The 17,403-nt window shown below is 38.2% G+C and overlaps 1 protein-coding gene across 9 annotated transcripts in view; it reads right to left on the reverse strand.

The window, feature by feature from the left end:
• Positions 1-17,403, reverse strand: part of GREB1L (growth regulation by estrogen in breast cancer 1 like) — a 225,124-nt gene that overhangs the window by 48,699 nt on the left and 159,022 nt on the right. For all 9 annotated transcript variants that reach the window (XM_023530829.1, XM_023530825.1, XM_023530828.1 and 6 more), the window contains 8 exons: positions 16,386-16,502; positions 15,669-15,788; positions 14,510-14,647; positions 12,631-12,816; positions 8,090-8,416; positions 6,918-7,046; positions 6,233-6,367; positions 3,752-3,949 (listed from right to left, as the gene is read on the reverse strand). In XM_023530829.1, the coding sequence (XP_023386597.1) occupies positions 3,752-3,949; positions 6,233-6,367; positions 6,918-7,046; positions 8,090-8,416; positions 12,631-12,816; positions 14,510-14,647; positions 15,669-15,788; positions 16,386-16,502 (1,350 nt within the window). The remainder of the gene's footprint in view (positions 1-3,751; positions 3,950-6,232; positions 6,368-6,917; positions 7,047-8,089; positions 8,417-12,630; positions 12,817-14,509; positions 14,648-15,668; positions 15,789-16,385; positions 16,503-17,403) is intronic.

A 17,403-nucleotide genomic window follows, 5' to 3' on the forward strand; every position in this document is an offset into this window, starting at 1 on the left:
ACCCTGGGACAGAGTGGTGTCCTAGCACTTCCTTCTCTAAGATCCCCTTCCCTGACGCCTTTGTCAGTGCTCAATAAATACTGCCTATTTTTTCCTTAAAATGTAGGAGACTGACAAAGAGGTGTAAAGTTTATGAGACAAAGAAAATACATTTTAGAATGTGAAAATGCCTTCCCGCATCTTTTCGCTTTCCCTTCTAACCTCTACCACTGCCTTGAAATGTCCTTACATCCATTTGGATAGAAAAATCTATCTACATAAAGCAGACAAAAATATCTCTCTGGTTCTTTTATAATGAGGCATGTGCTGAGGTATTAAACTTGTGTCATTCCCGAGCATGATAAAACTCCCTTGACTGAACACTGCAGGATCTGCCCCCATTCACTAGGGGCAAGGAGGAAGAAAATATGCACAGTCACTAATACTTCCTGTTTTTATCCCAATCGCCTTGAATTGAAAGTGGCTTGTATTCTGACTGCACCGACACCCTAGTATTCTAATTTATAGAATGTGGGGTTTCCTAAATTAGAAGAATTATGCTACAATAACAAAAGTTGTTAAATGACACTACAACAAAAGCATTTTTTATAGTCTAAAAATTCCTTATGCTTTTACAGTTACCACTCCCCCTGTTACAAGTCCATTTTGGACAAACTTTTAAATACTTAATCCATTTCTTTTTTTTTTTTTTACCCACAAATTCTACAATGTTTCCTTTTGTTTTCTCTCCCTGCCTCCTTTCCTTAAGTAGAATGTAGGTAAGGTATCAAGTGCTTTGCCTTAGTGCTGGGTCTGCAGCGACAGGATGGTTTCTATTTTCACCTTTTTTTTTTTTTTTTTTGGCCACACATATTAATTACTCTAGGGATAAAGCCGGCCTTGCTGTGTCTGCTGGTGACAGTTTGGAGTCGTAAAGGTGTGTTAACGCCACACAAGGGCTGCCAAGGATGTGGCCTTTTTGCGTGCTCTGGCTGCTTCTCCTTGCCTCTTTCTCTGGTGCTTTCTCTGGCAGGCTGGCTGCTGAAATGCTGCCTTTAGGGAAAGGCAAATGGAACCACAAAGCAGAACACTTGGACACTATTTCTCCCTCTGACTGTCCCTCTTCTTCCTCCCTCTAGCCTTCCATTCAAACATTAGTTGAGCACCTACTTCTTCTAGGCCCGAGAGAGGCACCACATCAGGCACTAGGCAAACAGAGATGAAAAAATGGTTCTTGTCCCCAAGGTACTGCCCTCTGTGACCTTATGCAAATGCTCTCCTTGATTCACATGGCAAAATATGAGGAAACTGAGTCAGATGATTTCTTGAGAAACTTTTTTGTTTTCATACCTGTAATTTTTAAGAGTTGTTTTAGTGGATGACCTGCTACTTACTTACTCTTCTCTGGACAATTTCTCTTTACAATTTAACATGCTTATGGTCCTTCCTGTTCTACTTATCAACTGTTATGTCTTCCAAGAATATGAAGCTATTTAAATATCAAAGCAAATAAATTTTGGTGTGTTATGATTTGGAATACTATACATTCATTAAGAATGATGCTTACAAAAACTTTTGATGACATGAGAAAATGTGCATACTATACTGTCAAGTGAAAAAAACAGACACAGGCAGAGAAGAAAGCCTGTATTAAATCATTTATTAACACCTAGATTTTAACAGTGGTCATCCTTGAAAGGTGGGATTATAAATGTTTAAATGTTTCTAGTTTGTTTCTTTTATTTTTCAAAATAAAGAATATCATAACAATGTTTCTTCTATAACAAAAATGAATTATTTTAAATATATAATTGTTTTTGCAGCAAAAATTTCAGCATGTATGTAAAAACCAGGTGTGAATAATTTTTAAAATATGCTTTGTCTTGAATTTTCTAAATCTGCCCATAACATTAATTTTTCTGCATTCTAAGCTTATGTAAATAATCAAATTCTGGCACTTTTCTGAGGAGTGATAATCTTAAAATACTCACTTTAGAAAAATCTGAGGGCGCTGTGAGGGAAAAAGGAAGGATCTACATGATTTTTTCATCTGTCAAAAACACAGGTTTTATTTAGAGTCTGGCATTTATTAAGAGAGGTGAAAGTACAGGTCATCAAGAGGTTATTTTGGGCAAGGGCTCTGCAAAGAGCACAACTGCTGACCATGGATGATTTCACCACTTGAAACAGGTGCTATGATGTGTTTACTCAAGCACGATTTGGGATATCAGGTCACAAACCCAGGAAGGCCACAAATGCCAATTGGTTCAAATAAAACAGCTGTAAGAGAAGGTGCTTCCTCCATGTTATGGAGGTGGAAAATCCATAAGAAATATAAAATTCAGTTAATGCTTGGTGTAATGAAAGCTCATCCATTTCCCTCCATGGAGGGGGCAGAATGAAAATGCAGAAATGGCCAGTAGCTAAAAGAACCTAGAACTCACTCAGGTTTCTGAGAGAGTTATAAGAGAAGGAGTCAGATCTTCTCTGGCTAACCACCTACAAGTCAATCCAATAGGTTTTGGTAACAGGCCAACATGTCATATTGTAACTTGTCATTCAGAATTTTAGAGGCTAACAAGAAGATTGCACTGTTATCCAGGCACTTGGACCTCCAGAAGGTGTGGACTTTACATGCGTCAGTCACGGCCACTAAGAGAGGTTAAAGATGTTAAAAAAATCTATTGTCAGTCAACTCATCTGGACCATGGAACTAACAACAAAAGATTTCTTATAGTGCTGTGCTACTCAAAGTGTGGACCAGCAGCACTGGCTTCTCCTGGGAGCTTGTTAAAAATGCAGAATCTGGAGTCCACCCAGCCTCACTGAACAGGAATCTGCATTTTAACAAGCTCCCAGGTGATCTGTATCAACACAGGGTTTAAGGAGTACAGTACTATAAGCATGAAACATATAAACTACACTTGCATTTCCTTTAAATTTTTCGCTTCCTACCTGTTTTCGAATATGTTGAAAATAAACATTTCTACTATGGCAAAAGATTCATCCTCCAGTGTGTGTGTGTGTGTGTGTGTGTGTGTGTGTGTACGCATGCACACATGTGTTTCCTCTGGGTAAAGTGTTCAGAAGCAACCCTGACATGATTTCCTTTTTAAACCTAGTTTACAAAGGCAAGCATTTTGAACTGTCCCAATTTTCTAAATTCTTTACTGCTTCTTATAATCTTAAGCAAATTTTCTGTTTGAAAGGGATATTATTTTCCACAGGCTTCTAGAATTTTTGCTCACCTTTTTACATTTTCTGGGAAAATATTTTTCCTCTATACTTATTCTCTTAAAGTCACTAGGAGAAATTCCAACTTCTCCTTATTGACATGGGAGATGGTGTTCTGGTTTCTAGATTAAAAATGTGCTGGTAGTGTGCTAAATAAACGACTAGGAATCCACCTGGGGGAGTGTGACCTATCCAAGTCATAGAAGGAATTCACAGTCCCCACCATCCCTTGCCTTGAGGAAATTTCTCTTTATAAAGGAGTGACTAGTTTCTAGTACACCGATGACGTTATGGACTTAACAGTCTCAGGCAAATATGTACATCAACTTACCTTTGATCAAGAAGGGAAAAGGCCAGAGTACTTTGAGGGAAAACTTACAGATAAATTTGAAATAACATTTAAAGTGCTCTTATGATTTTTATTACTGTAAAAAAGGATGGAAATTGTAATATAAACATTTGGATTAAACAGAAGAAAGAGGCAGAAGGAAACGAAGGCTGGATCTAGGTAGAGATCTCTTTGAAAGTTTGATCTTACCTGATTGTCGAATCCGTTGAAGCGTTTGCTGAACCAGAACCTCCGATCTTGGGACAATAACGATGAAGTCCACTTTGCTGAAGTGGCCGAGGTCCAGGCTCTGGCTGCCGCTGTCGGCTATAGCACACACCTGGGATAGGAGTTTTCTGGCAACTGTAAGCTGTGGTTGATAAATTTGGAAGGTTTCATTATCTAAACCTAAAATAAAAAAAGTAATAAGAACAAGATTAATTCACTTCTGCGATGGTCCCTATGAATCCATATGGGGACCTATAATACACACACACACACACACACACACACACACACACACACACACACCCACCCACCCCACAGTAAAGTAATGCTCTATCACCAAGAATCCTCAGTTTGTATTTTCGCCACTATTGTTTTAATAGATTTGCCTGTTTTCCCTGAAAACTTGGGCTGAAAGGGAGTACTCTAAAGTGGATGTGGTAATTTTTATTTTAAAATCAACTGTCTCACAAATCACTAACTCAACACCCCTCCCTCACCCAGAAATGGGAGGTGGGGTGGGGTCAAACCACACTCTCGCAGCTGGAGCCAGGACTAATCTCTGGAAAGAGTCTCTAGTTTTCTTTAGGACTATCAGCACAGGTCAGATGCCCCAGCCCAGACCCAGTTCAGGGAAGGAGGCAATGACCTAACCATAATAATGCTGAGTTCCTTTGAGCTTTTCTGGATGGCACCAAGTCATCATTTCCTCTGTAGCAAGTCCACTGCAACATGACTTAAAATACTCCTCCCTCTGACTGTATAACATAGATCATGGAAACACTACTTTCACCTTCTTCACACTTGACTTTGCCAGTGCTTGTGACCTGGCAGATCTAGGTGACTGTGGTCAATCAAAATGCTGATGCCTGTACGATCTGAAGAGACCTGACTCATGACATGGCCAGCTGGCCACTCAATAGGTGACGTATTAGAAAGACATTGCCCAGATACTCTAAGCATGCCAGAAGTTTTTTATTACAAGTTATAACCAAGCGATCGAGCTCTTATACGTGCATGCGTGCACTCACATGATGAAAGAGGCTTAGTCAGCTAAATACTTGAGCAGGCAACATCTAATACTCTTTAAAGGGCTGTTTTTATGAGGAACATGTGTGGAATTCTGACTGGTACACATAAGGTCCCAATTAACCTGTGTTAATTAATGCTCTTTAAAATCAAACTGCAATGTGACCAATGTAAAGAGAGAGTTACGATGCCCCAGCCACCATGGTACATTGACAGTGAGTTTTATACAGGTGGGTCTCCCTACTGACTGAAAGAACCCATTAGAAAAGCCCAAAGCTGCAACTTTTGATAGTAGACCACGAGTTTCTGACCCACAAAATTACCTATCAAAATAAGTCTGTCTTCTGATCATTTGGCTGTTATTTCTTTCATTTTGAAGGTTAGATGGGTGAGGACTAACAGAGATAAAAACATAACTGTAAAATTTAGCAAATTTTGAAGTTTGAAGAAAACCAAAAATATCTTTAAGCAATGTTTCTTAAACAAATAATCGAGGATATATATGTGGGAATCTGTAAGTCCTCTGAGCATTTATAAATTATAATTTTGTTAGTAATTCGAAACAATATAAACACATTTTAGATCATCTGGATGATCATTTTATTACCAAATAATGTTCAGAAGTCAAAAAAAAAATCTGTTGCTTGTATTTGCATTTGTTTTTATGGCTGAAATGATGCCAAACCATGCTACTTTTATTGCTGAGGCAATCCTAATACATAAATGATGCATTCCTATCAAGTGGAAGCCAAAAGGCTGTCAGCAGCAGCTTATATGGATCTGTTTTGTACCTATCCTTTCTCCTGTTCTTTTTTGTGTCCTTTCCTATGGTGTTCCTATCAAACAGGGAACTGGGGAAGAAATCTGAACCCAAAGGAATCCAATCCAATGATTGAACTCTTTACCCATGGTCCCACCATGCCTCTTTTCATTTTGGGGGCTTGTTATAGGGCAGATGATATTTCGCTATTGCTGTTCTATCTGCCAGGAAGGCCTCACTACTCCTATGTGTGTTTTACATGTCAGAGAGTACTTGAAGGGAGTGGAGAGCCAGCTGCCCTGCACAGACTGCAGTCTAGACTCTTTCAAGCAGTTCTTTGAAGCCCTCAGCAAGCACTGACAGCTCTCTGGGCACAGCTGGTAGAGCTAAGGAAAGTATATCAAGGATCCAGGAATCTATCAAATAAAAAAAAAGACTGCTTAAAATAAAGCCTTTGATTTTAATTCTAGGAGTTATTTACTAAGAACAAGGTGTTTGATCCAGGCCACATGGAAAGGCATTTTGAATTCGAGCCAGATTTATCAAATAGATAATGAAGAGGAGCCTGTCATAGTCTGTGACTTGAAGCCAAGACCTCAAAATCTTCACAGCCACTTAGCCTCTATAATGTCTGTCCTGAGGGCTAATTTCTTGCTTTTGGTCTGAGGTGACATTACCCAGGTTTTGCGTGGGAATCATAGCAGCAGCCTCCTGAGGTGACACATATTCATTAAGGTCTCCGTTGAAAGGGGTAACCACACTGTCTCCTCTTCTTTGTTGTATTTTTTCTAGCAGCTTGTCCAAGTCATCACCTGTTACAAAATAAAGATTATAAGGAATGATATGTTTGTATCAGTCTCCAAGTTGGGCTATTAAGCTGGGTTCTCATCAAGATTTGTCAGTCTGCCAGTTTCTTATGTCCAAGTTTACACTTGGCTATTCCTATTGCCAGAGCTACCCTCATTTATATTGAGCTTACTACAATTTACATGCTTTCACATGCTGTATCTGTCTCGATAACATTAAAATGTTATGGATAACCTCCATAACATTAAAAGCAGGCAGGATAGGACCATTATATCTCCATTTGACATATTAAGAAACAAGTCTGGGGAAAGAGATTTTTGCCCCAGCTCAGACAGCAAAATAGTGCTGAGCTGAGGACTCCCATTCTAGTACTCCTATGCCTTTTTCTGGACCCCCTTGCTGTGTCAGTCACAAAACAACATAAACTATTCCAAATGAAGAGAGGCCAGCAGGCAAGCTTAAGCTCCACACTTATCTTCTTGATAGACTGAGATTTAAATTCAGAAAATCACGCAGCCAGGGCTGGCAGTGTTACTGAATCCTACAACCACTCACCTAACGATGTGGTTTTGAAATGCGATGCCAGGAAACTGACCTTTCCTGTGATGAGCTCATAACTTATTTCTTTAAAAAACTCACTTGTGGTGAGCATGCTCTCTGCCAGAGCTCTGGACTGATGCTGACCTGCAGAACAGAAGGAGAGAATGTGATGTGCCAAAGAACAAATGCTCACTGGGACATGATTTATAATAGCAAAACCTGGAAATAACTGAAGTATGTAATTATAGGGACCTGGCTAAGAAAATCGTAGCACTTCAAAAATGGTTAATTACACGGCATTTGAAGTGACAATTTTAAACAGAAAAAGATTATAATATAATGTTAAGTGATCAAGAGAAAAAATGATATACCTTGTTTGTAACTGTGAAAACACACCATACCTGTGTTTAAAGACTATGGAGGAATTCGAAAACCTTTAAAAATTGTGTTTACATGGTTATGATTAACACCTGTCTTAAGAATGTAAACTTATGTTAAGTTGATTTTATAAGTGAAAAAAACCCTAATATATGATACTTTCTGATGAAGCTTTCTGAAAGAGACATAGATCACAGAGAGATGGGCAGGCAAGTTTTGCCAAAGTGAAGCAGCTTGGCCTCTTTGATAGGAAGAGGTGAGAGCCATTCACTAGAGAAGAAAAGCAAAATTTAGTTCAAACAGCTACTCAGGATAATGTCTGATAAAAAATTAGCACAAGAAACAAAAATACATATTGTAATGTATCAACTTTCTGAACGTTTTCTTTAGAGTCAATATTACAACATTAAATATCCTCTTCGGTGAGGAGGTGAATACGTGAGCTAAGTTCCTGGCAAATTTGATTAACTGGCTTAGGCCACCTGTGGCAATGGCTTTATCACATGTTGGAGTGGTAACATTTCCAAAACCTTTTAAGAACAGAAGTTACATGAGACAAGGGTATCTGTTACTAGGGTATGATTTGAAATAATGTGCCCACAACCAGCTGACAGGAACACCAGCCAAAATAAGGGCTACACAAATCTGATCTGAGGAGAAAGGGAAAAGTTAAAATTAGGAAGATGAACCCAAGTGGGAACACTTAACCAAAGATTAGTTGCACGGATGCCTGAAATACCCAATAAATATTTTTCAAATGGCAGGTGATTGAATGAATGGATTAAAAACAAACAAGAAATATTACTCACCTAGTACTACCACACAAAATTCATTTCCTCTGATTTTCGATGCGCAAATTGCCACAACATAATCTGGTAGCCTTTGATAGTGTCTCGTTTCACTGAGAGTCCTCAATGTCTCTGAAATGCCCTCCGCCAAAGAGTTTTGGGTCACAAGCACATGAACCAAGTCTTGAGATACGCTGGCAATTAATCTAGCAAGCCAGGGGAGTTGTCCTGGTGACACAGGTGTACACTGAGCACCCATCTGCAGGGTTCTCTCTCTCAGAGTAAATTCCTGCATAGCTTTCAGCATAATTTGCTCAAATTCTTCCCTGAGAGGTATCTGATCAGGACCTAAATTGAAGAGAATTACAGCTAGAATTTTTTAAAAAATCACAGCTAGAAAAGAGAGACACACATGAGCGTGCAGTCTTTCTAAGGCTACCATACTCCTACTGGCAAATAAACTTTATCCTGTAGTGGCCACAAGTATAGAGCCCCTACTAACCATATCATACTGGGAAATTACCTTCTCTCTCTGTCTCAATATATTTTTAAAATGCAGGCTTCTGTTCTCCTTTATTCTAATCTTGATATGTTGAAAAGAAGATGTACTCAGAGATTGTATTAATTCCACCGTACACCTTGGGAGATGGTCATTGAAAGTGGCATATTGCCTGATCTATTAAACTTGTTACTATGGAAATGGTCAATGACTAATGAAGTAAGATGCTAGCTAACCTACTGGTGTATAATCAACTTTAAGTTTCACTCATTTCTCATTTTATTCGTAGGTACCATGCAAAACATTTTCATGTATTGCCTCTGTATCTAATTTTGAGAATGTTATCCACAGGAAATTAAGTTTAATTATTTTTCACTCCTAATTTATATTTAGGCAGCCTCACACTTTCCCCAGATAGAGCATGCTCTCATCACCTAGTTATCCCCAGCATTCTGGGTTGTTAAATATGGACCGTAGCCCTCTTCCCCAGGCGTGGTTGTGGCTAAGTGTCTACGGGTGGCCTGTGGCCTCTGGAATTCGGGAGATTTTGTTTCTCTTATTCTCTTTAGAAACTCAACCAGTCTCTAGGACAAAATAACCAAGTCAATGTTCGACATCCAAGTAACACAAATGAATTCTCACATTTAGTTTAAATTGAAACTAGTGACACTATGTTCACTTCCGTTGTTCAGTCATTTCTTTTGCTGTGCAGACCTGAGATTTGAAACTCAGGCTCCCATAAACAGATACAGACTCCTAAGGGTCTATGATGTGAGATTAAGCAATAGCCTTAGAACTCAGGGCTAGCAGCCCCTGTGAAAACATACAGGGATAGGAGACTGGACTTCTATGTGGGAAGGAGGCACTGTGAGTGAGTCAGAACTCTCCTTCCTTTAACAGGAGCTTAAGTGGCCTTCCTGGTTCCTACCCATCTTCTCTGGGAAAGTAAGAAAATGAAGGGTTAGTAATTTTTAAGATAGGAAAAAATTAAATAAAATATTATACATTTTAAAAATAAGCAACTTTACTTGGAGAAAGTTTTTTCCAGGATTGGCTGGAGGCCAGAAGAAGGTAGGAGAGTGACATCCTAATAGATTTTTCTCTTCTATACATGCAAAGAGGGCCAGAAAATTGCACTGCTTACATTGTGTTTCTATTTCTTATGTCCTCCCCAGTCACTTGCTAAGGGGAGATGATTGCCTCCAGGGAGCCATCGGTGCATCTGATCTTCATTTAGCTTTATCAAATTAGCATCATGATTAGTGGTCACTAGGTACACACTTGGTAGTCAGCTCAAAGTAGATAGATTCATACTGACCGTATTAAATGAAGGGAAAGTAATCATCTATTTAAAGCTTTATTCCATCAGAGCAGTTGACAGCTCAAAAGCATGTGGCTCTGATTACCTCCAATTTCCCTACTGCTTCCCATAGACCACCTGAAGGCTTAGAGGCCTGGTTAATAGGTGTGTCCATAAAACCCACTCCAAACCATGACTGAATAATATATTCTATTAGGCAGCATAATTAGTTTCAAATATAAAGGCATTTAGGGAAAATAATTATCAAACATGTTCACAGCATTCTCTGTTGCCTTAAAACTCACTTTTATACAGGTCTGACTGAATTACTGTTAGGAATTGAGAAATGAAAAATGTATCAAAGTTTAAAGGAGGTAAGAGAGCTCTTAGTAAAATGCCTTGCTTCCAATCACCTCCCATTTCCTCATCCTCAGCCTTTATAGCTAAATTGCAGGAGCCTTTTCTCTACATTTCAAATACTACTTGATAATAGTAATTTTGCTCCTTAAAGTAACTCAGCTTAGCTCAGGCATCAGTTCTGATGGCTTTTCATATAGAACAACCTTAATAGGAAAAGACAAGGTTCCAACAGACTCAGAGCCTAAGAATCTATGGATTTGCTAATTTCATTATCTACTTCAAAAGATTTTCAGATTGCAAAATAACAGTTTGTTTTTTTTTTTTTTTAAGTCACTCTAGTGGAAAGGCCTATTCCTTCTGAAGAAGTTTGCTTTTCTTCTTTAGTTACCTCCAGGTAACTGAGCTGTCAAAGTATTAGACCTGTCTTTTTAGAAGTTTGGTTTACTTTTTAAAATGTTTATCTATTATCTATAGCATATGTGAAGATATTCTCGTTCCCTTTTTTAAAACCCCTGAAGGCAAAATAAATAAATTGTATTGGTGTTTTATTTCATCATTACAACAGCTTTATGATCTACATACATTTTATACGCCTCAATTTACAGATAAGGACACAGAAGCTCAGAGACAGTAGAACCTTGCCAAGTCAATAAGTAGGGTCTGCGGCTGGGATTTCAACCCAGGTCTCTCTGGCTCCCAAGACCCAGCTCTTAGCATTGCTCTCCACACTTTCCTGACCAAATAAATAAATTTTAAATAATTCAAGGACTCTAGAAGAGTTAGTTATTAAAGAGAAATGTCCCAATGTACACAGATTAGATTAAAAAAAAAGAAATAGCTGCTCATGTATATTAAGAGACATAATTAATTGCTTGCAAGTAAAACTCTGGAGAGAACACATACTGCAGGGTGGAGAAGTGTTTTGTCTAATTGCATGAAGGTGTTTTTTATTTTGTAAACTAAGAGCTTTTAGTAATTTGAGGGAAGATATTTTGTTTCGACCATTTAGTTCATTTAATTAACTTGGACTTTGACTTTTAAAAATTGTTATGAAGATTGAAAAATATGCTAAACTGATTGGCTTAGTTTGCTATAACAGCATAACTCTATATGTTCTACTGATTCTGGATACATCTAAAGCTAGTTTCAGATCTTGGAACATAGTGAAAGTCAGTACGTAAAAATTAAAATTATGACATCAAATGAGCTGCAGACACAGGTGGTTTTATAATTTTATTACCCTTCCTAATAAGCATGATTAGGAAGGCCTGGGGTTACCATGAAAATGGCTCATGAGATAGCTGAAACCTTGCAAGTTTCAAAAGCCCATGTCAAAGCTGCTCCCATGTCAAAGCAGGCCTTCGGGCTCTCAGGGCACCAAGAGCCACAGCTGCCAGCTGATGCTCCAAATGCTGAATCTGGCCTGCTGAAGCATTTTTCCTTTAAACGTTGTTGAGCCCAGTGTTTTCATTTTTCAAAAGCAAAATATTTTCAAATATTAAAAAAATTCACAGGAGTGCAGATAAAATTTTTTAGGTGTAATTTTATATCTTCAGGATCTTCCTAAGTAAATCAGTGGCCTTAAGTCCTAGAGTGAGTGTGTAATTAGGCTGCATATTAGATAGCCCACTGCAGTTTGCAAAATAAAGGACATTGCAATGTAAATGTTGCTGACTCACCACAGTATTGTCAAGGCACCTGCATATACCCACTGTGGGGCTCAGAGGCTATAGCAGATAGAGGAAGTGAAGGGTTCATGACCTATGTATACCCCTTATCGTAAAGCCTAGAGAGACTTCCAAGGAGGTCCAGTTATTACTACCTCAACGAAGGAAAGAAACATGGGACTACATCAAAGTGGTGTAGCTGGAGAACTAAAAAATGGATGTAGGGACCGCAGATAAACAAGATAAAAAGGCTAACTGGAAAATAATTCTCTAAGGCAATGACTACATTTGCATTCCAAATGGCAGCTGCACTTTCAGAAAGGTGGCTTGGCCAGACTTCCCAAGGAAAGATGCTGGGGCACAGCTCTTTGAAGTTCTGTCATCAAATCCTTTGGAGACTTCAGGACCACTATGACACTGGACACTAGGTGGAGCAATTTCTCTCTTCTAGAACCCAAAGAAAGAGCCAGGAGCAAGGGAGGAGAGATCTCAGAGAAACGGGGATGGGTGTGCAGGTAAATAGGCAAGTGGTGGAAAGGAGGGAAAAGGAGTGAAAAGGAAATGGAGAGGAAAAGGAAAGTCATAGCGAATGGGGCTGAAGGAAAACAACGTCAGAAATGAAAGGGAGCGTAAGAGATAGTTGGATTAATGTGAGAAAGTGGAGAAAGAAAAAAAAAGTATCTTAAAAAAAAGAATAAAAACCATCACCATCAAATGATTATTGAAAATAGCTTACCTAGCCGCACAAGATACTGTATCGTCAGAAGAATCATGTTTTCCACACTCAGGAGTTGGCTGCCAGTCAACCCTAACTGTTCCAAATCTTTGTTTTCCAACTGTGGAATCTTGTAGCAATTCACCAGCAGCGGACTCACAACAATGTCACCAACATTTCCATAGAAATAGGGTAAAGTGCCATAGCCTGCCCCAAAAGAAGCAGGTCAATAAAGTTCAACATTTCCTTTTGAGGTCCAACCAGGTACACTTGCTCAATTAGGATCAAAGATGCTCAATAAAGTTCCCTGCCCTCGGAGATGGATGGCTACCAAACAAATCACTCAAACATATCAATCCTAGAGAATTCATTCAGATGCTCCAAATTTTACCCTTACATTAAGTCAGATGAACGAGAAGCAAAAATACTCAAAAATATTTATCTGTTTCCCACAGAAAGAACATGTTAATATCATATGTCTGCCATAAAGGATTGATGAGAGTTTGCAAAATATCTCCGTATCCTTTGTAAAACTGCAATGATAAAATATTTTCTGATAAAATTCTTGATCAAGTTTCTTTTCAGATAAGATGTCAGGGAAAAACAAACAAATAAACAAACAAACCCAAACAGACAGATTGTAAAAACATGCTTCACTTCCTGAGGTTTTCTTTAAAAATTTGTAAAGCTAAACTCATTGATCAAAAGCAATATTCTGCCAGTTGCAGGTACTTGGAGGTTTTACTCCTCTTGCTATCTTAGCTATTTTTTATTACGTTCTCTTCCTAATGTCAGCAAACAGCTTCAAGTTATCTTAGAAGTTTACAGGACAAAAATATGTTACAATATACCCTGTTTTGGTGGTCTGATAGAGAGGACAGTCTCTCTTTGAGTCTTTCTAAAAGGCAGATACCAAGGTCCCCATGTTTTACGTATCTTTCCAAGGCTTACTTGGACTATGCATGCAAGTCAAATGTTCAATAAGAACTTCCTGACATACAGAATGAAAACAACGGGACTCCTCCAGTGCCTACAGATCCAGGATGAGTGGATAGGGGAGCCTGATAAAGGACAGGGTTTGAAACAAAACCATCCATGTCAGGAGACTCAAGCCAACTGCAAGCAGCAGATAACACCTCACATAGACATATCCAGAAGACCTAAATATAAACACCCTATCTGTTAAGTCCCCAAGGTAAAGCAGGCAGTCTCCTTCTGGTCTAGGCTAGCCCTCAAATGAGGGGACCCTTGAGTGGGTATGAAAGGCACTTAGTACTGGAATATAGGGACTCCTAAATGTCTATACCTCCACTTATACACAGCTTGGAAAGACTCAGACTCCTTAAAGATTCTGATTCACAGATGATTCCCCACAGTTCAGATCTGCAACCCTGGGGACCTCTTGGTTATCCTGAGTGGGGCCTATTAGCTGGCTCAGCTTGCTTCTTTTCTTTGTGGTTTGGCTCCCTTTGACTTAAATGTCCCCTCTCCTATCTTGTCCACTCTTGCCCTAGGTCTCACTCAGGACCTAGCTGAAACACCACCTACGAGAAGTCTTCTCAGACCCCTTTAAGGAGGAGTGAAGCTCCCTTTCCTCTAAGCGCTTGTAGTTCTTGGTTGTGAACCTCTACCAGCTCAAGTATCGCAGAATGTTGTAATTGTTATTTATATAACAGAATCTTTCACTAAACAGTGCTCCCTGTGGGCCAAAAGATTGCCTTATTCCCAATTTCTAGTCATATATTTAATATAGAATGAAGGAGCTGACCAATAAAAGCTGAAAGAATCAACAGATGGACAAAGAAATATATTTCTGAATATGTGAAAAAATACACAAAGCAATGGAGAAACACTCCTAGATTCCAGATGACACAGGCACCTTGGAATTCCTTTGCCTTACCTATCAGAATTACTGGTCTAACTCCTGAGTTACTCAGCAGGTTTTCAGGAACAATTACAGTTTCCCCTGCAGGAATGGGTCGAGGTTGTAAAATTCCAGTTAATGGGGTCTGTGGAACTGGGGCAGATAAAAGGGACTCTGGAAAAAAAGTTGTTTGACAAGAAGGATTAGACATAAAAGCTAAAGGCAATACAACTGAAATCAATGCAGTATTAATACTTTTAATATGGACGTTTTGGAGGTCTAATTTTTTTTCCCCCCTCATTGAAGTAATTCATGTTTATTATATAACATTAGAAGTGAGAAAGACAAAAGGGAAAAAAATCAACCATTATCACATCATCTGGTGGTAACTACTATTTAGAATTTTGATAGTTCTTTCAGATGAAGTTTTTTGGATTCTATTTTGTATCTTTCCCCAGCAGAATATCAAGGCATATCTGCTCATTATAGAAAAATTGAAAAGTACAGAAAAGTCTGAAAAAGGATCAACTGCTCATAAATCAGTACCACCTAGAGGCAACTATAATAACATATTGGCACAATTCTTTGTGTATACAGTATCTCTCTTTAGTCTTTAAAATTATTTCTTTAAACAAACTTAAATTTAAAGAACTCCATCTATATATTAGAATTGGTATATTTACATTTGTCTGTGTTTTGTACAGCAAAATGTAATGAGCATTTGAACATTTAACTATAGGCACAAAAATGGCCACAGCTTAGGTTAAAGGAGAACCAGCTGGTTTTTCAGGATTCTAGTCACAACTGAACTATCCAGGCCAGAAATAAGTATGGGTCACATAAGGAACCAGATCATCGGAGAACATATCTAACACCACTACTGGCAAAGCAAGTTCATTTGTGCTCTCTGATGGTGGGTTGGTAGCATCATGCCCTATGTAAACAATGGCTTACCAATAGTATGGGCTAAAACAAAGTCAGATGGTGAATTAAGATCTTTATGATGGCACATGTGCTTCTAAGGAAGGCAAATGAATGGAGACAAATATTAGCTACTATCAGTATCCATATATAATACTGGAAACAATGGTTGGTTAAGGAAATTTATCTTTAAAGGTTCAGGGAAAGAACAAGAGTAGAAGATACCTCCGCTAATTCAAGAAAACTTAAAATCCATCTTCTGTTGGAATCTTACCAGTTCTTGAAAGAGGGCGAACTGTAGGAACAGGTACAACTAAACCAGGTTGGGGGACAGGTGACCCAGGGTACCATCCCCGGTGTCGTTTCTTTGGTGGCCCAGAAATGAACATGGTAGCTGAAAGCAAAAAGAAAGATGAGCTTTGTCCATAGCAGTAAAAGAAAGGAAAGAAACCAAAGTACTACAGAACCTTTAATTTGATTATACTTAGAAAGCCTGTTGCTTTTCTAGAGGTAAAGATTAAATTAGAAAAAGTCATAGTAACAATACCACTTAAGATTGGTATGCTGTTTTCCAATTTACAATTTTACCCAGATTCTTTCATTTGATTCTATCAACAACCCTGTGAAGTTGTAGGACAAATATATTGTTATACTCATTTTGTAGATGGTGAAAAGAAGGCTCAGATTTGCCCAGGGTCACATAACAGAGAGAAACTTGGAACCCTGTACTTTGGTCAGCAAAGCCCATAGTTTTTCAAAATACTTCCTTATACACTTGATTCACTATTATTTCCTAGATAGGCTCATCTTGTAGAATCACCAAAATATTTAATCCTTACTGCTCAGACCAATTATAAACTTTCAAAACATTGTATGAGAAGCTAAGGATAAACTGGGAGTGCACTGTCAGATAATTCATCATTCTGACCTCTGAAGCACTTCTTCCATAATTAAGTTGCATTATTTCAAAACTCTAAGATGAGTATTGTACCTTGGTCTCCTGATGCATAGCTAGGTCTTGGTGACAAAGAGTAATTCCCTGGGCAGGCTGGAGTGGAGCTAGATGTACTGCTCTTCCCTCCATGGTTACCATTTCCATTAGCGCCATCTGTAGTACACGAGAGGAACCACTCAGAATAGAGGCTGGACAGGACACTACTTTCTGTGATGCTGCAACCATACAATAAACCTCATACTCTAGGATTCAAAGAAATCTCACTGACAGGACATTCCAGTTACATAAAGCCAACTATAACCATCAGAGTAGTATTTTCCTTAAAATGAAGTGTCACCTGAGAATCTTTTAGAATCATTTTCAGTGAAATCTTTGGAGGTGAAGGGTGGAAGGAAGAGACGACTTTTTTTAAAACTTTGTATTATGGAAATCTTCAAACATATACAAACGTAGAGAAAATAGTATAATATGTATAACTATGTACCCCACCGCCTAGGTTCAACATTCATTAACACATGGTCAATCTTGCTCTATCTATACTTCCTATCTCTTCCCCTCACCCCACATAAAACATATATGCTCTGGATTATTGTGAAGCAAACTCATTTATCATATAATTTCATCTGTAAATACTTCTATATGTGTTTCTAAAAGAAAAGGATTCTTGAAAAACAATATTATTATACTTAAAATTAACAATAATTAATAATTTATTAATATAAAATATTCCATCAGTATTCAAATTTCACCTAATTATCTCAGAAATGATTTTTTTTTTACAGTTGGCTTGTTCTAATTGAGATTAAAAAAAATCCACACATTGAATTTAGTTGCTAGATCTCTTAAACTTCTTTTAATATATAGGATTTCCCTTTTCTCTTTCTTACAATTAATTTGCTAAAAACTTGGCAGAATTTCTCATTTTTTGGATTTTGCTGATTGGATATCCATGGTATCATTTAACATCTCCTCTATTTCTTATAAACTAATTGTTATACATAGAGGCTTACTCACATCCAGGTCTGATTCTTTTTGGCAAGAGTATCTCACAAGT

Source organism: Pteropus vampyrus, unplaced genomic scaffold, assembly GCF_000151845.1.
Source record: "Pteropus vampyrus isolate Shadow unplaced genomic scaffold, Pvam_2.0 Scaffold55, whole genome shotgun sequence".
In the NCBI taxonomy this organism is placed as follows: Eukaryota; Metazoa; Chordata; class Mammalia; order Chiroptera; family Pteropodidae; genus Pteropus; species Pteropus vampyrus.